The sequence below is a fragment of the Mauremys mutica genome, chromosome 5, assembly GCF_020497125.1.
Source record: "Mauremys mutica isolate MM-2020 ecotype Southern chromosome 5, ASM2049712v1, whole genome shotgun sequence".
In the NCBI taxonomy this organism is placed as follows: Eukaryota; Metazoa; Chordata; order Testudines; family Geoemydidae; genus Mauremys; species Mauremys mutica.
Genome location: NC_059076.1, coordinates 18,527,458 through 18,549,737, shown reverse-complemented (window position 1 = coordinate 18,549,737; position 22,280 = coordinate 18,527,458). Strand labels below are relative to the sequence as shown.

General features: G+C 46.3%; 1 protein-coding gene and 1 long non-coding RNA gene across 5 annotated transcripts in view; one reads left to right on the top strand and one right to left on the bottom strand.

Annotated features, from left to right (window-relative positions):
* Positions 1–18,481, top strand: part of LOC123372036 — a 38,536-nt gene extending 20,055 nt beyond the window's left edge. The window contains exon 4 of the long non-coding RNA XR_006580054.1: positions 18,370–18,481. This is a non-coding gene — a long non-coding RNA (uncharacterized LOC123372036). The remainder of the gene's footprint in view (positions 1–18,369) is intronic.
* The window catches only part of SEPTIN11 (septin 11), a 72,081-nt gene that overhangs the window by 11,698 nt on the left and 38,103 nt on the right, over positions 1–22,280 (bottom strand). For all 4 annotated transcript variants that reach the window (XM_045019984.1, XM_045019983.1, XM_045019981.1 and 1 more), the window contains exons 3-8: positions 16,669–16,864; positions 12,088–12,274; positions 9,835–9,996; positions 6,655–6,751; positions 4,723–4,891; positions 1,147–1,279 (exon numbers count right to left, since the gene is read on the bottom strand). In XM_045019984.1, coding sequence (XP_044875919.1) covers positions 1,147–1,279; positions 4,723–4,891; positions 6,655–6,751; positions 9,835–9,996; positions 12,088–12,274; positions 16,669–16,864 — 944 coding nt within the window. The remainder of the gene's footprint in view (positions 1–1,146; positions 1,280–4,722; positions 4,892–6,654; positions 6,752–9,834; positions 9,997–12,087; positions 12,275–16,668; positions 16,865–22,280) is intronic.

The following is a 22,280-nucleotide window of genomic DNA, read 5'->3' as shown; positions in this document are numbered from 1 at the left end:
GACTCATACAATTTGTGTTTTCATGTGTGTGTAGTGACAAACTGTTGTACATTGGTGACCAGCAAAACTGCTACGTGATCACCTGATGAAAAGCCCCCCAGAATCTTTCATAACATTCACAGATATCTGTGCACTTACACACACAGGGCTTGATTCTCCTCGGCCCTGCACCATGTGGAAACAGCTACATTTGCACAAAGCGAGTAGACAGTGGGTGCAAAATGCTACCGCTCCGACCCGGTGGCATGTTACACCCCCTTTGCAGAGATATAACAGGACGACACAAGGTGCAAGGGAGCAGGCCCTCGGTCGTAGAGCTCCATAGAGCAGCTCCTGTTCACATGGACCTCTTGGATAACGACAGTTCGGCTGTGCCCTTTGGGGCTGCACTCTGAGAGACCCTGACCCTGCAGCGGGAGTGGGAGTCCAGAGAACAGTGCTGAGCTGCTGAAAGGCTCTATGCAGGAGCCAGGTTTCAAAGGACTATAATGGTTGAAACATGGCCCCTTCAAAGCCAGACAGTCTGCAGTGCTGGGTGCCATCCTGTAAAGCCATCAGCTCCCCAGGCTGCAGCTGTCCCCAGCGCTTTGGGCCCAGGGGAACCACTGAGCGGTATGACCGAGTAAGTATGCCCCTTTCCTTGGGCTGGGAGGACTCCGATCTGCAGAGCCAGCGTTGCATGGCAGCTGGGGTTTTACAAAGAAGCCTGAGGGAGTTCTCTGTGCCTATGGTATTTATCTGCTTCCCCCCGACCCTCCAACCACTGTATCTGAACCCCTCAGTTTGCTATGTCTGTGTCCTCACAACAACCCTGAGAAGCCAGGAAGTGCTATTATCCCCGCTGTCCAGGCACAGGGACCTTAGGCTAGGTGTTTAGGCATCTAACTCCCACTGAAAAATCAATTTAGGTGCCTGGACACCTTTAAAAATCTGGCCCTAAGTGACTTGCCCTAGGTCCCACAGGAAGTCTGTGGCAGAGCAGGGATTTGAACCCACATCTCCTAACACCTAGGCGCATGCCCTAACCACGGGACCATCCATCCTCTCAGACTATCAGTGGGATCCAAATGCCTAAGTCCTTTAGGCCCCTTTCAAGCTCCCAGCGTAAACCCCCGTGCATAATCCTTTTGGTTAGCAATCACTCACATCTTTCTCCGCTTCTTTCAACTCTGCTTCTTTCTCCTTCACTCTCATGACGAACATCTGTCTCATTTCTTCCTCCTTCTTCTGCAGCTCACCCAGGAATTCATTCCTCTTCGCTTCATAGGTCTCTTGGAGACTGTTACAAATACACAAGGGAAAAAACAGTCAAGATTACACTTAGTGCCTGGACCAGAGATATTCGCCCCAGGCTTTGGGGCATCCCTCGCTCAGCGTTGCCATGGAATTTCAGAGCAGAGACCTGATCACATTGTCTGGATCTCCATTCCAGTTTTCTGGAAGGAACTTCCAGTTTGGGAAGTTCTATAAAAGATACAGGCAGCAAGAGTCTGCAAGTCACTTAACAGGCAGCAAGAGTGACTCAGCTTCAGTCGCAGCTACTGCATATGCATTTACTGCAATCCAGCTGCTAACATAGCCTTCCACGGCTGATCACTTATACATTTCTCTCTGCTCCCAATCTTCTTGCCTCATCCTCTGTTTGTCTGGCATCTAGCCTATGTAGGATCCATGGATCCAGGATTAACGGAACACAGATTCTGGGCTGGTATGTTTCGTAAAGGACTTATTATTCTTCCTCTGAATCACCACCTTTTACAGTTTTAATTTCTTCATTCCTCCATCAACACAAAGGAATCTGTTTCTTGACACTGATTTACTACCCAGTGAGATGCTGCAGCAGACCTCGGGGGGATGAAATAGGCCAACACACACCTACACATAGAGCTGCGATTTTCAGAGTCAGGGGATTTGGAAGCCAAATTCCCATTAATTTTATTCCTTTGGTGGCTTTGAAAATCTCAGTCAAAAGGATAGCTGGAGTTTGCTGTTACATTCCTGAGAACAAACAGTCCCAAATAAAGCGCCATTGATGTGGATTTTGGGTTTACACACAGGCTACGTTCTCTGCATAGGCACAATGAGGAAAATTAAAACTGAGTTAGTGAAACATTTGCCCCTGCTTCGGGCCAGTGCTTTATTCTTCATTGTGTGCAGTGATTTTCTTCGTTAGTCCTTCGCGCAATCCCAGTCAAACAGCCTTCAAATTGCTACAGCTTGGGCGTAATCCTGCACACCGTACTGAGCAACCCCAGCTCCCACTGCCCCTTGCAGGAACGGGTCTCTCAGGAGCTGCTCTTCTGCAGTATCAGACAGAGACAGCAGTCTCATGATGCTGGCTGACCTAGCTGGGTTCCCAGCACTTGAATGGTGCAAGTCTCATAAGGTTCAGTTCTTGTGAGATTCTCACCATCTGAGAACGGGAAAATGAAAAGGAGCTTCTTTTGGATCTGGACTGGAAACGGTCCCAGCCTGGTAACAACAGGTAAAGATCCAGAGAAACGAATCAGAATCGACCTGAAACTCCATTTTAGATCGAAGGTTCTGTTTATGGCCCATCTCTCATTGAAATCCTTTAGTGTCCAAGTATAGGCTCTGGATAACACGACCTTCTTCATCGCCGGAGCCGCTCCCTGTGCGGGCTCTCAGTTTTATCTGTTCATTGAGTGACGATTAGGAACTGCAGTTGTAATATAGTATCCTAGGGAGCAGCAGAGCCTTAGAGAACCAAAGTGAAAGCACTCCATACTCCCTTAATCATATCCTGCCTCATGACCCACATCTTGGTAACACACAAAAAGAGCAGGGTGGTGGAAGGAGGAAGGCTGGCCAGCTCATGCAGGGTTTTTTCCGCCGACAGACAAAATTACTCGTATCACCTTATTATTTTAGACTGGGATTTTGCAGTTGGAAATCCCACCCTTCATGCGAAACTTTCAGATACACGAAAGCCAGCAAGCTAAATCGTTTGTTGATGTAATACCACTGACTTCCCCGGAATCCGTCTGGGCCAAATTCTTTGTTGGGGCAACACCGCTGACCTCTCTGCCATTATTCCAGCAGAGAATCTGGCCCAGCAATTCAAAGTTACATATGGAAAACTCACTTCCAGCCTGGAGGAGTATAAACGCAAGGCCATTTGGGATTTCAGCAACTTCTTCCAGTCGCAGCTCTCAAGAGACGCTGTAACTTCAGCTAGCAAACAAAGAGGCATAAACCTACATTCCAGAGAAAACTCCCAGAATCTGAACATTTACATCCAATGAAGGAAAACACGTTTCCAAACTACTGCCCATTTAAAAACAAACATTCTAGCTTTTATTTTAAAAATCGATAGGTCATTTAACAACCCAAGCGACAGGGAAAGGATTCCACAAAGAGGAGGAAAATGCATGAGAAGCAAGGGGACTACACTGGTAAAGAGACACTGTCTGTTTTTTGAGAGGAACAAACCACCTCTTCTCAAACAAAAAGACAAAAGCAAAACCTAAAACCTTCTATTAAGGAACACAGACACTTCCTCCTATTTTAGCACCTCTTCGAGCCTGCACAGGCAGTGGCCTGCATTCTTGCAATGAGCTTAACTTCACTGATACTGGTCTCTCATTGACATGCTTCCTTTCTGCAACATCCTGTTTAGTGTAAACAGTTTGCTGCGGTCTCGTAGCCAGCTTGGCTTAAGATGAATAGAATGCTTACTGCTCCTGACAGAGTAATGTAAACCAGCTGAGGAACAGGATTGCTGTAGACGTGCCCACTGTAGACCACTACTCAGACTCGAGGGAATGCATATTTGCTTGCTTGTCTTGGGAGGACTAATGGATGCAATCCCTACACTACCGTTTCCCTCATTTTGGAAATACAACTACTGCAGGAAAGGGGATGGGCGTACTTTAAACTAGCCTCCACCCCATGTATACAATTAGGCACTTTCCCCATTTCCTTTCTACTTATAACTTGGGCAAAAGTGGCCTCATGTACACAGGAAGCAATGGAAATTCCTTGGATTCCTGAAAGGGAAGGGCTGAGCCCATCTTAAGTCATTGCTCTCTGGAAAGGAAATCAAATAAACTTCACACTTGAGCTGCCTCGAGAGCAGGGGCCCGGCTCCCCTCTCACTCATGCCGGTGGAACTTCGCCTAGTCATTGAAGCTTAACACTGGTGTCAGTCTGGCCTAAGAGAGAGAGGGGCAAACTTTACCTTCCAGATCGGGGGTCTGACTCCTCTCCCACATGCCATGGAGATCAACGATATTATGCGAGCATTGGTGAGAGGAGAACAAAGCTGTAGCTTTACCTCGAGCTCTGGACCACACCTGGGTTCATGTTGCCAAGGATCAGAGAAATCCTGTTTGCAGTGATCGGTGCCAGCAGACAATCTGTTTGCAATCTCAAGGATTAACATGACTGTTTCCCTTCACAATTAAAACACTGTCCCCTCACAATAGGTTACTCACTCTCCGAGGTGACTCAAAGCACACACACATCTCAGATTTAGGTGCAGGCTGACTTAGTGGCAACGCAATCAGAGTCTAATTTTGGATCTAACTCACTCCAGCCAGGAGTTGGGGTGCTGAAAAGGCAACATGCTTGGCTGTTTGGATGAGGGAAAACAAAAAAACCCAAGGAGAGTGTAGGAGGATAGAGAAGGAAAAACAACTGCTGTCACTCACTAATGACTCACACCCACAAAAGAATATGGGCTTTGTTATGCTTTCATACCTGAATGGTTTACTATCAGGGTCAGTGTCTTTGAATCCCATTTCTTCTAGCTTACAGCGCCTGTACAACTCATAGTGCCGGGTGTGCGTCTGCTCTCTCAAATCCTCCATGTTCACTCGGATCAGCATCTCACGCAGCTTCACAAAGTCACAATGGTTTTCATTTTCAACTGCAAAAGAAGCGAAAAGAAAAATGGCCCATCAAGGAAGAAAGAAAGTTACATCCAGCATTCAGCGGGTTTTCCCCATTGCTCTTTCTTCATGGTTAATATTTACTGTGCACGGATGCAGCTTGTGTATGTGCCTGGAGTTCCACATGTCAGAGTGTGTTAGAAATTAGGGGCCCAAGTCTCTTTCATGTCACAGCAGTGGAAACTGGGTTCACTGTCAGTGGGAATAAAGCACTAGGTCTCCTGGGAACCAGGGGAAACTGACACATGGCTAGTACGAGATTTCCACATGCTGCTAGCTTCTTTCCTAACCCATATTCGCTCAGAGATGTCGCTCTGGTTTGTGTTGTATGATCGAGCACCTGGCGAGTTTCAAGTTGCTCAGCGAGCAGCTTGTGTTATCAACAGAAACAGGAGGAAACTGCAGAAAAATATTCTAACAGCTGAAGAATTATTTTGCAAACACTCTTGCAGTTTGTTGTGCTGGGTCACTCACATGCTGCTTTCCAGTCTGATACCTCAATGCCCCCTGCCCGAGTGCGCACCAAGCGCGGGGCATTAGCACTATCCATGCTGGCAGGATTAGACAATATAGTGGTAAAAATAACCAGGCCCTCTCCATTTCATGCCATCCACCATTGCTACCACTTGGGGAGCTGCAGTGGGGGTGAACTGCAGGGCGTAGGCTTTGCCAGTGTCTATACATTCTGGGCTGGTTTTTTCAAACATTAAGGGTATGTCTATACTGCACACTAAAGCAGGGGTCTGACTCAGGTTCGAGTCCAAGCCCCCCTTCTGTCCACACACAATTCAGTCTACCTTGGATCAGCAAGAACTCAGGACTCGAGTCCTTGAACCCTGCTAGGGCGGTGGGTCAGAGCCCAATTCCTGCTGAGACTTGGGTCCAAGCCCTGGTATTTTGCAGTGCGGACGCAGCTCAAGCTGCAGATCCGAGTCAGAAGGTCTGAGTAGTGCAGCATGGACACAGTAGCACAGCTGGGGGACCCCCAGCAGTTCTAAGCCCAGGTTTACAATGCAGTGTGGACACTCAAGTGTGGGCGTGGAGGCACCAAATCCACACGCCCAGCTCCCATACACCCAGGCTTAGCATGCAGCGTAGACATGCCCTCAGAGACAAGTTCTATTTGCAGGTAGATATGGGGCTTCCAATGACTTCCAGAGGAACCAGCACATCCAAGGGGAGAATTTGGCCTTATTGGCATTTTGTTAGAATTTCTGGGTGAATTTTCACAAGCACTCAGCATTTGCTTAACTCTGATCCCATTTCAATCAATGAGAAAACTCACATTGGCTTCCATCAGAGAAGAGTAAGGCAAATGTTGCATTCCTTGAAAATCCCACTGTGTGTGTGAGAGAGAGAAAGAAACTAAAGCAAACCATTCCCTGTTATTCAGTTAGTTTGCTGGCACAGAAATGCCAGGGACATAAGAAGAGACCATTTAAGAAAGAAAAATAAGTTACAAATGAAATACTTGCTAACGTGTCTGAATTCTAACCTGCTCTTCTCCAGGTCAGTCAGGTTGTAGACTCACGCCTTTCACAAGTGACCAAGAGACAAAACTCAAGTTTAAGAAGTGCTTACGAAGCCCTGTTTTGTTTTGCTTTTCAAATGGCCTTTTTGACCACTGCAAAGTTCTTACTGCCCAAGGGCAGAAATTGGCAAGCAGCCTCCACAGATCAGCATTTTCTTTTTAAACTGGATGGCATAAAAACAAGGAGTTTGTGTTTCTCTTTGGACATACCCTGAACAACCCCCCACGGATACTGCCTGGCCTTGCTCATCTTATTGCCAATCTTCACTTCTTCAGTACTGCCAACAACAGCAAATGGAAGATGGACCTACAGAAGCAAAGAGACAAAGAGATTAGGGATTCCCTGTGTTGCTTTGCCAGGGAGTGTTTTCGAAGAAAGCTCTCTTTACTATAGCAGCTGTGATTTTTTTTATTTAAAGTTACTAAAATGCCTTTGCAATCCAGCTGGTGTCTTTGGGTGATCAATGGAGGCGTGCTCTGACTTCAGATAGGAAAAATCTAAAGCAAACGAGCCACCTCCCACAAAAAAGTCTCGTAAACCACAGCACTTGCATTTAATGACAACATAGACTTTATATTTAAAGGTCAGTGCACTTCACGGCAGCTTAATCCCCAACATATTCATTTTCATAACAAATTTAACCCCTCTGTTGTTTGAGATGGGACAGAGATGAAATCCTGCATGGGGAGTAATGAATTTTCTTTTATATCTGTGTCTATTGGAGGACCATGTGAATGTTAAACCAGTGTCCTTTGCACAAGGCAATCAAAATGGAAACTGATTTGAATGTTTAAAAAAAATCAAATGTCACACGGTAAAAACAACCGTGCTTCTCAAAAGAAGGGACCATTTAAAAAAAAAAGTTAAAAATTAAATGTTTGCCAAAGCCTTTTAATTCAGCCATTTGCAGTAGCTAGAAGTAACGGTTAGAGGTTCCGGGCTAAGAGCGAGGCTGTGACTGCAGACACAGCCCTAAGCAAGAGATGGTGTGTAAACTGCACCACCACTGGAGGCAGCCTTCTTCACAACTCATCCCTGGCTTCCTACTGGGTAGGTGTGTGCTAAACTGCAGCAGCACACTTGGGACCCGCTATGGCCAGTTGTGCTAGCCAGTAAGGAGAGCCAGAGATCATGCCGGAGTATGAGTGGGGAGAAGGTCGGGAGAGGAGATGGAGCGAGGCTCTGCCCATTTCCCACCACCCAGCTGCTCCGAGAGGAGGGAGGAGAGAGACCAGGACGAAGGCGGCTGATCAAAGCCCCGAAAGGGGATTTCAGACAGTCCCGGCAGCTGGAAGAGATGCACAAAACCCCTGCCAAGAGGAAGCTGGGCCTGCACGCCAGCCTCGGGAGAGCTCGGCCAGGTGGTATTTTCATAGCCCGTGCTTTGAAAGGGCTGCTATGGACCAAGGGGCGAGTCCAGAGAGCAGTGCCTGGGCAGTCAAGCCAAGAACGGGGCAGATGGATGGGAGGGAAAATCCTCCCTGCCTGGCCATGGAGCAGCTGCAGCTCCCTCGCTAAAACAAACTCCCACTGGCCTTTCCGCTCAGCCCCAAAGGGGGACAAGTTAGAGGAGCAGGATGAACTTCTCCTCTCCTAGCCCACCCCAGGCCCCTGCCTCTCCCTCCCTTCCTCGCTGCCATGCGGGCTGATTGCAGGGTTGAGCTCTGCACTGTGCCAGGCATGCATGGACCCACTGGGATTTCGCGCCCCCTTCCCTCTCAGAGTTCTGCTGCCACAGGGACACGGGGGCTGGATTTCACTCTGCTCCCCCACTCCTGCTTTCCTGGAGTATCCAAACTCTCAGGCTACATCCACGAGCGTGCTTCCCAGCACGGACCGACAGACATACGCTAGCCCGGCAGTAGCTCTGGCTAGCCACCCGAGTACGGACCCAGGGTTGCGGGCTCGGACGTACTTGGCCAGCTAGCCCAAGCCGCTGCCCGTGCTGCCCCTGAGCTCCAGCACAGCTAGTGCGTGTCGGTCTACCCTGCGCTGGGATGCTCGCCCCCAGCTGCAGAGCGGACGTAGCCTCAGTCACTTCGCTGTGCAACTGCATGACCAGAGCTCCGGGACGGCGCCACAGAGGACAACTTGCAGTTTAGTGCTGGCACCACGGACTGCAAGGGCAGCCTCCTGTTTAAGGCACTGCCCAGGTCCAGTTTGTGGCTCTGGGAAGGCAGCTAGACACAACATGGGCCTTAATGTTTGTGAGGCGCCGTTAATACAGCAGCAGGCACCAGAGACATTCCCAAGAAACAAACTTCAATATATTTTTAAAATATAACAAAATAGAAATAGTTTTCTTGCACTAAGTATGGCTAGAAACATACTCTCAGCCAAGCACAGCTAACGTGATTCTAGGCCGCCCGAGTTGTAGCCATGAGCTAAGTTGTTAGAATGGCAAAAATGGCCGATCTCCTCAAGCCAATGGTTCTAATTGCCAAAAAACAGAAGAAATAAAATCTGTGTTCCAGGATACCAAGCAGCCAGTCAGCCCAGGGCTTCACCTGGGGAAGAGCAGTGGGGGAGTGTTGAACCTTTGCTCTCACCAAAGAATAACTGGGTTCAAAAAAGAACTAGATAAGTTCATGGAGGATAGGTCCATCAATGGCTATTGGCCAAGATAGGCAGGCATGCAACCCATGGCCCTGGGCGTCCCTACCCTCGGACAGTTGGAAGCTCTGGCCTGGATAGATGGATCACTATGTGTATGTACAGTTCCTAGCACGATGGGGCCCGGATCTTGGTTGAGGGCCTCTATGTGCTACTGTAAGACAGTTAGAGGCAAAGGGCTTGGATTCCTCCTCTGCTTTTGCAAACAAGCAATTCATCTCTCCCTGCATAACTCTTGCGTAAAGGCCTGCCTATGCTAGCTTTATTTCCCTAAATCTCTCTCATCGCCACCACTGGCGCAGCTTGTGCTAGCATAGGTCAGTCCCCACCACTTTAACCACCGCACCACCCAGAACTGCTCCACATGCGACCAGAGCACCAGCTGCCTGATTCTAGTCCTCCTCCAGAAACTGAATCAAAGGAAGGTGAAGTGGATCACCCAGCAACAAGCAGCGAGTGGTTGAGGGCCTCACTCCAAGTCCTCTCCCCTGATCACATCACCACTCTGCCCTCCTGGGATATGAATATTTAGTAAGGGGAAAGGCACATGGGAAAGGACACGATCAGCAGAGAAGAAATACTTTCAAGATTTTTAAAATAAATATCAGCACCCAATTCCATCCCATTTCATTAAGTCCTGCAGACCAGAGTGGAGAGGGGCTTCCATCAAACTATTATTGGCTCATACTTGAGTTTCAATGGGAAAAGCAAAAAGATGCAGCATTCCCCGTCCCTGGGGGTGGGAATGGATGGGTTCAGGAAAAACCAATACTTACGCTCATCGTAGCATTTATCTCAGCCACTGTCTCTTCATCTGTTGGGAACTGATAGATCTGGACACCATTGCTGACCAGCTCGCTCATGATTTTACTCTTGAATTTATGCAACTCGTTTTTTGCAATCGTATCAGCTTTGGCTATTATAGGGATAATGTTAACCTGCAAGGCAAAGAGAGCGAATGGCCTCATAAAGGACACCTCCCTCAATATATTCACCCAGAAGAGGACAAAGAACATGGCACATAAAAGCAGTGATGCAATACAAACTTTCTACTAGAACAGGACTTGCCGGTCCATCCAATTCATTTGATATTTTGGGGGAGGAGCTGAAGCAAGCAACATTGGCTGAGACAGGATTGCGCCAATCGCTTTTCATGTGTAGAGAAGAGCTCCATTCAAAGTCAAATGCAATTTGGCAACACTTATTTCCTCTTCTGCAGCAGAAGTTTACTTTTTTAAATAGGGCGGAGAGGAAATGCTGTCACACAGACTAGCCAAACAGTTCCAAAGGAAATTACCATCTAGGCACTCACCCTCTTCAGACCTGTAGCAGGTCTAACTACTCTGGGGTTAACCATCAGGAAACAGCCTAGAGATTGATCCTTGAGCACCTCTACAGCCTAGTATTAAAAGGAAACGTTCAGATCTGCTGAACAAGGTGTCGGGATTGGACAGAGATGAATTGTCCCTTTATTGCACTGGCCTGAAATGAGCAACCTTGTCCCTCTCCCCCACTAAAGAAGCTTGCACCCCCTATATTCTGCCTAGGGGAGTGGCACCAAATCTGGCAAACTTCAAGTAAATACAGGGACAAACTGGACTCCGAGCCAGATCCTCAGATGGAGCTACACTGATTTACACTGGCTGAGGACCACAGGGCGATAGGGATCAGGGAGCTTCATGCAGGCCACAGCTCTGCTGTGACAAATGAAGATCATCTGTGTATCGTTTCTTGGTCACTCTCTCACCCTAGATTGCTGGCAGTTGTAACTTGCTTACAATCCCACAAGGGTCTGGCCAATCCAGCTCACCTCAGCCACAGGTTAATGTAGCTCTTGCTACACAGTGCCTTTTAAACCAGCTCTGAAAAGACCATACTGCCAGGTGTGATCTAGGGCTGATTAGGAGCCTTCCTCCTTCAGTTGTTCTGCCCCGAGGCAATATAAAATGCTGCTACAGTAAGACAGACATTAATATTGACCTATATGGAGACATTTTAACTACAGTGCTTGAAAATCCTCTTAAATTACATAAACTAATTCCTTTCTGAGGATGGCCCTGTAACAGAAACTAATCCCTGTCCAGGGAAAAGTTAAGACTAGTGCCACTTACAGGCAAATTCTCAGCAAATCTCTGCAGCTACAGAACAAGCAGACTCCAAGCTTTACCCACATCATCAGGCAACCTGTTATGAATTCTTCATGGCTCTCGGGCACCAGAGTCACTCAATAGATGTGGAACATTCTCCACATATGAAATGAAGAGCTCCAGCTGCCTGCTTTACAGTCCTGCACGTATTTCAAACCAGAATGCAAGCAGCTGACCATGCCACAGTGCTGGTGGGCAGAGGGCACTTCAGTATTTAGGAATACCGGCTTCCTTTCAAGTGGGCTTGGGTTTCCATCTAACTTTTCAATACTAAAAGATGCTCTTGAACATGAAACATTTGAACACGAGCCTCTCTTTACCCATCTGTGGGCTAAATCAGCCCCCCACCCACCGCTAGATCCACTGGCTGTATCATCAGTAAGGATTGTTTAGCCTGTAGTGCAGAATTGCTGATCAACTATATCAAATAGTGTTTGGCTTTGAGGGGGGCATTTGCAGCAAAGCACAGGGGAGTTTTGACCTCCCCCCATGCCAAAAATGTGGCTCTATCAGTATGAAAGGAGGGCCACCCTTGAGAGTAGACACGATAGTTTCATTTGCAGCAGCCTGTTTCAGGATTGCTGGTGTGGAGTAAAGTGGGTGATGTTATTATTCTAACTGGACATGATGGACCAGTTTGGATGAAAAAGAACCCAGATTTTTGCCCAAATTTCTCGCACCATTTTATGCTTTAGTGCTAACCTGCTCTTGCTGTCTAGAGATCTGGCAAGCTCTTTTAAGCCTTCTCTGCACTCTTACCCATTCTCTCTAGCAGCTGGGAATGGATATTTTCCATACACCTTTTGTTAGATCCTTGGCAAGGTCATCCCATTAAGTGGCAGCAGGAGAGCATCACAGGGGCATGACATGGGCAGTGCATACCTTACTGTCGAGCTTCTTCATGGTGACCAGGTCTAGAGACTTCAGTGAGTGTCCCGTAGGTGCGATGAAATATAGGCAGGCGTGAATCCTTGTGTCATGGTAATTAAACAGGGAACGCTTGATCTTCAGCTCCTCCTGCAGATAGGCTTCAAACTGAGTGTCGATATATTCGACTATGGGCTTATAGCTGAAAATTTGGAAGGAACAGTTCTTTTCAGATCAGGGCATTCACTATAGGTAAGTTACAGTCTAACTGGCAGACACACATGAAATCTCGTTGCCTTTTTTGGGCGGGAGGGGTGTCTCATTTTAAGACACTGCCGTCAACCATCCTCATGGTCACCACGAGATTTTCTACTGGAGCCAAGCCCCAACCCCAACTCACACACTTTTCTGAATGACCATGTGTTTTACCTTAGACCACAAGAAAACGCATCATACAAGAGCTCAGCTATGGTGGATGGAAGAGAGCCTGGGCTTTCAAATCACTGAGGCCACAACACCCATCCACCCCAGAGAAGAACACATTTCCTCGACACACACTACAGCACAAACCCTTTGCTTCTCTGCATCATCAAGAGAGACCAGATGTGTGTGATGCAAAAAAATACCAGCTGTTCCAAACTCCAGGCTGGTATTTTAGAGGGAAGAGACACTTACCTGGGATGACCGCTTCTCAGGAGCTTAGATCTCAGAGCAAAGCTAATAATTTTTTGTTGTTGACAGCTTTACTGAAGATGCCGTCACAGTGCAATGTGATCTGATTCGTTAACTGACTGCGCTTTCAGAGAAGGGTATCGTGGTCTCAGCTTTGTAGTTAGTGCTGTTCAAACTGCTTGTTGCTGAGGGCTAGCCACCACCCACCTAAAGCTGAGCTCGATAGGTTAGGGGAGGGGTCGGCAACCTTTCAGAAGTGCTGTGCCGAGTCTTCATTTATTCACTCTAATTTAAGGTTTCGCGGGGCAGTAATACATTTTAACGTTTTAGAAGGTCTCTTTCTATAAGTCTATAATATATAACCAAACTATTGTTGTGTGTAAAGTAAATAAGGTTTTTAAAATGTTTAAGAAGCTTAATTTAAAATTAAATTAAAATGCAGAGCCCCCCCAGACTGGTGGCCAGGACCCGGGCAGCGTGAGTGCCACTGAAAATCAGCTCGTGTGCCACCTTCGGCACCCATGCCATAGGTTGCCTACCCCTGGGTTAGGGACTGATCCTTTGAGGTTCTGAGCACCCCTAGTTCCCAATAAAGATGACAAAAGTTGGCAACCCACGGCATATTGCAGGATGAGGCCCTTGAATAGCAGGCATTCATTGGATTCCTCCTCCCCCAAACAGTGCGTGCTAAGAGAGCAATTGTCCAAATTCTTATCCCCTGGTTAGAAAACTTTCAATGAAGTCAATTAAACAATCTTTCCTGCAGTTAATGTGCATTCACTCAGCCAACTGGACACATGGAGTAAATCCTTGGCTGCTGTAAATCAGCGACTGCACCAGAATGAGGCCAATTTACACCCGCTGATGTTCTGGGCCTCATCTGCCAGACCAAGCAAAAATCATGGCTCCGCCTACTTTCACACCCTCCCCCTTCCCTGGTTGGCTCCCTCCCGGGCTTTAAAAGCTATGGCCCATTAGCATGTCCCCTATCTGAACACACTTACATTCACAGGAAATACTGCTTCAAAATCCCTGCTTTACAGATTAAACAGAGCAGACCCTTGTACCTTGTTAATGTTCTGCTGTTTAACCTGCCTTGGGACCAGAAAGCAATGCAAGGAGTGGGTGTTGGTTCTGTTCAGTGGAGTTGCATTGAAATTCTGCTGCTTTCCTGCCATCTCATCTCCCTGCAGTCTCGGGCACAAGAAAACACACTCAAAGAAGCGACTGGAGCACAAAGCCAAGAGATGTTCCTGACACTGCAGGTCTCACAGCAGCCTCATGGTGATAACAGCTGAGCCCCATCAGGGGTCACAGGCAGAGGAGCTGAAAACATTCCCTGCGCAGGTAGCCAGAAATGCAGCTTGTATCTGAATCCAGAGCAGGGAACCACATCTGGCTCCAGATTGCAGGGCAGCTGTTTGAAGGCAGTATGCAGCAGTGCATGATTGGATGTGCAATATACCACATTCCTCCCTGGTTTACCTCTTGGAGCGGAGATTGGTGCAGAATATGGTCCAGGTGATCTAACCACCACGTGCGCAGGGCGCACTGTGATCAGCACTGTTAGCCACGTGGCTACAAAACAGCTGTCAAACATCTCACTCTGAATGCTCAGAACACAGTCCTCCCTCCAGTCTCCAACCCCTGGGTAACACCGTTGGATCTGACCCAGAGGATCCAAGCAGGCCTCAGACAATAGCATATTGTAAAATTGGCTGTGACTGTCTGCTTGAGGCCTGTCGTGCTCTGAAATTAGAGAAGACGCGGTACAAAAGGGTCACCGGAATGGTCTGGAAGGCCCTAATCTGGTAGCCCCCGTTGCTGTAGTCACGGGTGACAAGTCTCGGATTGTGCTGCGGCAGAGTTAGAACAATGGCTTTCCTATGCCCGTCACACCGTGGCTGCCTCTCAAAGGGAGCTCTGGAGAGTGAAGTCTGAGGGACTCCAGTAACAATACTGCCTGCTCTTGCTGTCTGTTGAATGAATCAAATGCAAAGTGACCCAGCAGTAACAAGCTGCCGTGTTGCCATGCTGAACACCTGCTCCTTCTCTGACTTGCCTTCCTTCAAGCTTGAGAGCATATGGCATCGCTCAAAGCACAGAGCTGCCTACAGTCACCACACACTTCACTTCTCATTTCTCCTTTGCAGGAAGGCACACGGTGCATTAGTTAACAACTGCTGCAGAGCAGGGGGAGCGAAGCTTGGATAGTACACAACACACACAGCATTTGGGTGCAATCAAAGCCAATGGGGATGCTTTTAAAAACGGCAATGGCTTTCCAAAACCAAAAATAACCAACCAATGCCATGAATCTCGAGAAGTTTTCCATCAAGGGATAGAAATATTAAGACGAGCCAAACAATCTTAAAATACTGACTGGGATTAGGAGATCCCGGGGAAGGCAGACGTGTTTAAGTGTAAGAATGTCTATTCGGACAGCGCAGTTGGGCATCCTAGAAATACTAAACAATAGTCTATGTAGTATGCTGGAATGTACATGCAGAACGTTTACTTCTAGTCTGAAATGGGAAAAACCTGCATCCAGACTAAAACCCATCCACATCCCAACATCGCCTTAAGAACCATGTGATCGGCAAGTTCTCTCTTGCTGAGGTCTGGAGGAAGAACACCGAGTCAGGAATACCTAAATTCTAGTCCCAGCTTTGTCACTGACTTGAATGACCTTTTAACAAGTCACTTCTCTCACCATATCAGGTTCCCATCCATCAAAGAATGATAGTATCTACCTGCTTTACACGGCTGTGGCGTGGACTCCCTAGTTGATGACTAAACAGTGCTTTCAGCATGCAAAGCATTATCTAATTAATATTATTTAATACAAATTAAAATTCTATACAGTTAGATCAAATTCATTTACACTAAACTGCACAATTTAATACACTCATCTGTGAAACCAAACAGTTTTCAGAAGCAACTTGACTTTTGCTTGGCACAATTAATCTCCACAATCCAGTGCATTATTATTCCTATTACAGCAGTGACTAGAGGCCCCCCAATCAGAATCAGGGCTTCATTATACTTGGCACTACACATGCACATAAGATACAGTCTCCGCCCTGAAGAGTTTACATTCTAACTAGACAAGACTGATGAAGGATGGGAGGAGATAGAGGCTTAGGGTATGTCTACACAGCAACCAGACACCCAGGGCTGGCCTGTGCCAGCCGACTCGAGCTCACGGGGCTGTTTCATCGCTCCCACCTCACAGGGTCCCAGAGCCTAAGCTCCAGCCTGAGCACGGAACCCTACAAAGCAATTAAACACCTCCACAGTCTGAGCCGGCTGGCAGGCTAGCGGCGGGTTTCTCTTTGATGTGTAGACATACCCATAGGGAACTGAAGGGACTCACGCAAGGTCCGGGAACAGAACTCAGGTCTCCTGAGTCCCAGTCCAGCATTCTAGCTGCTGGACTATGCCGTTTCCTTAATCAGTGTGCCACTAAACCCAACGACAGCACCAGGTTTGACGCTGCAGTCCTCAAGGGCATTGGATACTAAATACCATTCCTGTAGTACAGGGGTTGGCAACCTTTCAGAAGTGCTGTGCCGAGTCTTCATTTATTCACTCTGATTTAAGGTTTCGCGTACCAGTAATACATCTTAACGGTTTTAGAAGGTCTCTTTCTATAAGTCTATGACATAGAACTAAGCTATTGCATCTAAAGTAAATAAGGTTTTTAAAATGTTTAAGAAGTTTCATTTAAAATTAAATTAAAATGCAGAGCCCCTCGGACCGGTGGCCAGGACCCAGGCAGTGTGAGTGCCACTGGAAATCAGCTTGCGTGCCACCTTCGGCATGCATTCCATAGGTTGCCTACCCCTGCTGTAGTACGTTCAAGCCCTTCCGGCCTGAGGATGAATCAGTGCGAGCCCCCCTTCCTACGTAAAAGCAATTTACCTGTCATCTTTATTAATCTGATCTCCAAATCCAACTGTGTCAACAATGGTCAGCTTCAGACGGACATTGCTCTCCTGGAGTTCATAGCTTCTTGCTTTCAACCTCACGCCGGGCTCATTGTGGGTGGCTGGGTCACTTTCAAACTTTGTGTTAAACAGAGTGTCCATTAAGGTTGACTTGCCAATGCCAGTTTCACCTGAACAGACAGAGAATGTGTTAGAGCTAAAGTTCGCTCTGCCCCCCTACCATTCTGTCCAAAGCTCTCTTTAGAGCAGAGAGAGACAGACAGACACACACTTCTTTAGCACCAAAACCACAGCAGATGGTTCTCAGACTGCGAGATAAGCTCTTCAGGCCTCAATGCCTTATAAGATGGCTGCCATCTTGGTCAGCCACCAGGGATTGAACTGGGGACTTTCAGAGCTAAAAGCATGGGCTGTGACAGCTTGAGCTTTTGCTGGGGTTGTAACAGACTCATTTCCCCTGCAGATCAGGCAGTGAGGGGGATCTGTAAGATACGCTCATCATTGGACTACCTACATCTTCTGAGCAAAGGAAGCTCGGCCCAAGCCAGTGCCCCAATCCACTATGCGATGGCTGCCAGTTTGGCAGACACCAGGTAGCTCTAGAGCTACACGCATGAATTTCTACCGCTTGAGCCAGGCTCCGTGGCTGAGACCTGTAACCAACTCCCATTCTGTATGGATCGGGCCCAGAGGGGAGCACCTCAACACATACACTTACCACTGGGTTACGTTTACAGTTATAGATGATGTACAGACGAAGGATGGGATACCACAAATACTTAGGTAACCAGCCAACAGCATGGAGCACAATGATGTTTCATCACTTTTGGGAGGGGCATGGGGTTAATATACTTTCTTGACAACAATTTTGTTAACACCCCTCTTAGGGGGTGGAGAGGGTGAATTAGGCTTTATAGGCCTCCTGGACTACGTGTACTTAGAGAAGAGATTGGAAGCGTGGTGGGTTGGGTAGGATGCTGAAATGTGCAGCATATCGGTCAACGGACCAGGTGAGTTTTCTAGGTGGGGGAAAGCAAGGGTCACCTTCCGTGAAGGAGCAGGAATCCGCCATTGCTGGAAGCAGGTTATTAGACTTGCTAGACCCAAGACGTAAATATGGCAAATCCTACATTCCTAAGTATGCTTTTCCTTTGTGTTTTCTTCTGCCATTGCTGATTACTTTTACACTAGACTGATTGGCTATGTAATATCCTCTCTACAGACTCATGAAGAAGTTAATTCTTTCCCCAGACACTGTTTATATGACATGTGTCCCCCATGGAGGAAGGTGTATATTGCTGGTTTAAGTCCTGTTGTGACAACCAAATCAAAGCAGGCAAACCCCCAATCCATGTAGATCCCCACGGAAATCAGTAATTATATGTTGCTTGAAGTCAATGGGGCTCTGCATAGGTTCAGAGTCTGGATATAGATCTAACTGCAGGATTGAGGCCTTCATGAGGAAGCCAACAGATAGATACCTTTAAGAAATAATTTGCTTTTCTATGTAACTTAAAAGGCAAATGATTATAAATATTAAAAATCGGGTTTGTGCAGTTTTAGCTAATTTATGGTTAGACTTGGCAGAATTCAATTTTTTTTTATTTATCATTTTGATGGATAAGATGTTTATTTAAGCATTGTTTTCATTTTTCATCTATTTTAATTTTCACAGTTCCGCAAAGTTACCGGAGGGGCGCGGACAACAATTATTTAACGACAGCAGACGTTAAGATTCAAAAAATTAAAGTTTTTCAACCACTAAACACACAAATTGCCTACACTGCATGTCAAAATATACATATTAAATAACCTTAAATCAAACTCTTAAGTTCTGAAGCAGCATTTTTCTTACTTTGCCTAGCTGTAAATTTCAATGGTCATTGATGGAAATATTTTTTCGCTGGTTTGTGTGTGTGTACGGTGAAATTGACATTCACCAATAAAAATCTAATTCTCCAAGCCTGATGTGTACAGAAGGACGGGAAGGTTGGGTTTCTTTGTTTATTTTTTTGTTCTTGAAACTGTTTTTCTACTTGCTTTTTAAACTTAAAGGTGACAAGAATAGCAAAACTTGGTCTTCTCTAGTTTTGCCAGAGGGCTTCAAAGCCTGCTCATTGTGAGCACTAACACACTGGTAAAGAATCAACACTCCCTTCTCTTAAACAATTCCTTTAACCAAAATCGACAGAGTCCTGTGGCACCTTATAGACTAACAGAAGTATTAGAGCATAAGCTTTCGTGGGTGAATACCCACTTCGTCAGATGCATGTGGTGGAAAGCTCATGCTCCAATACGTCTGTTAGTCTATAAGGTGCCATAGGACTCTGTCGCTTTTTACAGATCCAGACTAACATGGCTACCCCTCTGATACTTTAACCAAAACGTTAGTTATGGAAGTTAACAGTAAGTAGGTATTGACAAAAACAAACCATGGAACCCAAGAATTTAAGAGTCTGACTACCAATCTCTTCTCTCAAATGCTCAACTTTCACTTTTGTGACCTCATCATTGCACTGGTTATCACAGAGCATATCAGGGCAGATTAGACCTGAATTTCTAATGTAAAAACACAAGCAGGAAAGGGAGAAAAATTGTTAAAAACAAGACCATTCATTTTTAATATATTAAAGAAGCAAAGAGGGAATGTATGGGCCCAATTTGTTTTCAGGTCACCACTAAGATACCTTGATGGAAGGCAGTACAGAGGAATGGTGTCTTCACAAAAATAACAGTGGTAATGTGAGACTCTCCTTGTAAGAGACGCCAGCAGCAAAGAGTAACACGTCTGTGATGGCTGTTTCCATTTAATAACCGAAGATGATCAGCCTATTTTTAAGTTAAGGACCTGTTTATTTGCCATGGTCCACTCCTTTCACATTTAGTAATAAAGTGTCCCCTTTAAATAAAAAAAGATCATTGTCTCTATTTGGCATGGACTATGGAAAGAAAGATTGAGTTCCATGAGAACAGGGTGTGTTGAACCGACACTCAAACTGTGTCACGGGTACGTCCAGACTACAGTCACTGACTGTGACTGCAGCTTGGCTGACATACCTGAACCAGATTTCATCTCGCTAGCCTGGGTGCTGGAGCAGGGACGCCACAACCGTGTGGGCTAACCCCATGCGCAATTACCCAGTGACCCAGACGGGTTTGTACAGCCTGCACCGAAGCATGCCATAGCTTCACAGCTCTGGGAGCCGAGCGAGCTAGATTAAAGCTAGCTTGGGTGTGCTGGCTCCGGTGGCAATCGCACCCAGCCATTGCAGGCTAGACATAGCCAGGGTCTCTGCACTGGACAGCCCACATTCCAGGAACCTGCCCAATGCGAATACTTGAGAGCCCGCTCTCAAAGTGGCTGAGCCTCACCGCCTCCCTATGCGCTAAGGAAGGGTCCCAAATTGCAGAGCTGCTCCTGGTAGGAATCACACCACCCTGCTGAACCCGGACTTGTACACCGTGGGTTCCATTCCATCCCTCAGAAGGCTGTTCTAGGCATGCTCAGCTTTCTAGCGAAACCATTTGCTCCTAGCCACGATCCTTCCACCAAGGGAGCCTAAGATCTCTACACCTATTCAGTATGGTTTTCTCACTGGAATAATACCACAACGCCTGCTTTTCTTGCATTGACGCAGAGGCCATATGAGTAAGTCTTGGTGCTTGCACAGATATACAAGCAGGGATTGAAACACTGGTTTTGGGCCTAAAACTTGCAGTATTTAAATGAGGACCAGTGTCCAAAAGCCCACTCCTAGCTTGAGGGATCAATGATCATTTTAAGGCGCCAGTAACCATCAAGGCTAGAAATGCTGGGACGTGCAGATTTTCAAGGCAAAGTTGCAAGATATACAGGGAGCCTGAAAATCATGTCGTTCTCATAGTCATCTGGCTTTCCCTCTTGCTTCACTCCCCGCCTGGTTTTAGCTGCCAGTCTCTCTAACGGTTATGGCTGGAAAGCAGTACTTTCTCCAAAACCAAGAGCAGCTTGGAATCCCAGCTCGCAAAACTCAAAGCAGTATGGCTTGTGAAAATATGTATCTATATCATAGCCACAGAATGTGGTCCCCCTGAGGAATGCTCTGTGCATGGAATTACTATTATTAAGCAGTTCTCCTGTAAATCACTAGAGCATTGTTTGATGGCAGGCTGCTAAAGCAAACATAGCCATCATTGCATACTGTTCTCTGTGGCTCAAGACACGCTACATTTAGAAGCGTTACGTCACCGTGCAGGAGCCAATTGTGTGCTTTCCCTCAAAGAGATGCCAATATTTTTTCCTCCTTCCTTTGGACAACAGCAGCAACGTGTGTGTGAAATTTCTATTTGGAGCTTAACAAAAGTTGACCAGCACATTTTGAAAAAGAAAAAAAACATGGAGCAAATTGCTGCGTTAATGAAGACAAATTGCTCCTGCTAGGCTAGGAATGTTTACCGCACGAGGAAAAAAAAGCAACTAATTTATTCCATTTTGATCATCCATGTGATTGCTAATCGGGAAGCTCCCTGCTGAATTTTAAACAGCTTCCTGCTGCTAAGGGACTCATGCAATGGTCGTTTGCTCTGGTCATATTTCTCCATGCTCATTCTCCTGTCTAGCTCCTGAACACCTAATGCTGAGAGTGCAGTCTAGTCTGGCTAGCCAGATGTGGATTCAGATAGCTGAAATTACTGTGGACAATATTCTAAACATGACATGAAAACCCCAGTCAAAGCATTTTTTAAAAATAAACCTGAAGTCCTTAATCAGAAGAGAGAAAACATTTTGCTTCAACACATGAGCAATGAAAATAAACTATCTATGGAACGTTCTGCCAAGCTGAGTGTTTTGTTTGCGCACAGAATGCATTCAATGTTTGAGCAACTTTAGATGATATCTCGAAGACAACCAAGATGTTAAAACTATTTTGACACATGGTTCCCTAAGTTTGAGCCATGTAATTGTTTTATTTGGTGTAGCTTGAAACTACTGATCACAGGGAGCGGGAGGGAGGCGAGGTTGTTGGGATTTCAGCTCTGAATAATTGGGAGAAACAAAAAAACTAAGGCAAGTGAACAGATGTCACACCTGCGGTGCCCAGATTAAATACCATATAAACAAGGTGACAGGCCTGATTCTTATTCACCCCCACCTTAAGGCCCCCTGGCATTGTCAGAGCGATGTAATAGGGCCTTAATATAACACAGAATCAGGCCCATTCCCACCCTGCTCCAAAACACAGGCATATGAGAAATCTCTTGTTTTAATTAAATTCCAGTCATGATCTTAATACACCTTGACACAAATCATGAGCAAAAAGTTAATTATCTAGTAAATAAGCTATATATAGCATTCACCATTTTCTAACATACTAAAATGTACAAGAAAGAATCAGTAAATATTAAAGCTATATATCGCTGAAATAAATGTATATAGTGACGGCATACCCTCCTAGGTAAGGAAAAGATTTACCAACACTAGTGTAAAGGCTCCATTTAGTTGTAAATCAGCTTGTTTTAATGATTATGTCAGCCAACGAGAACGAACCTTTCTTTAGAAAATAACTGAAGTACAAATGGAAAAGTTGATTAAAATCAAGGCTTTCC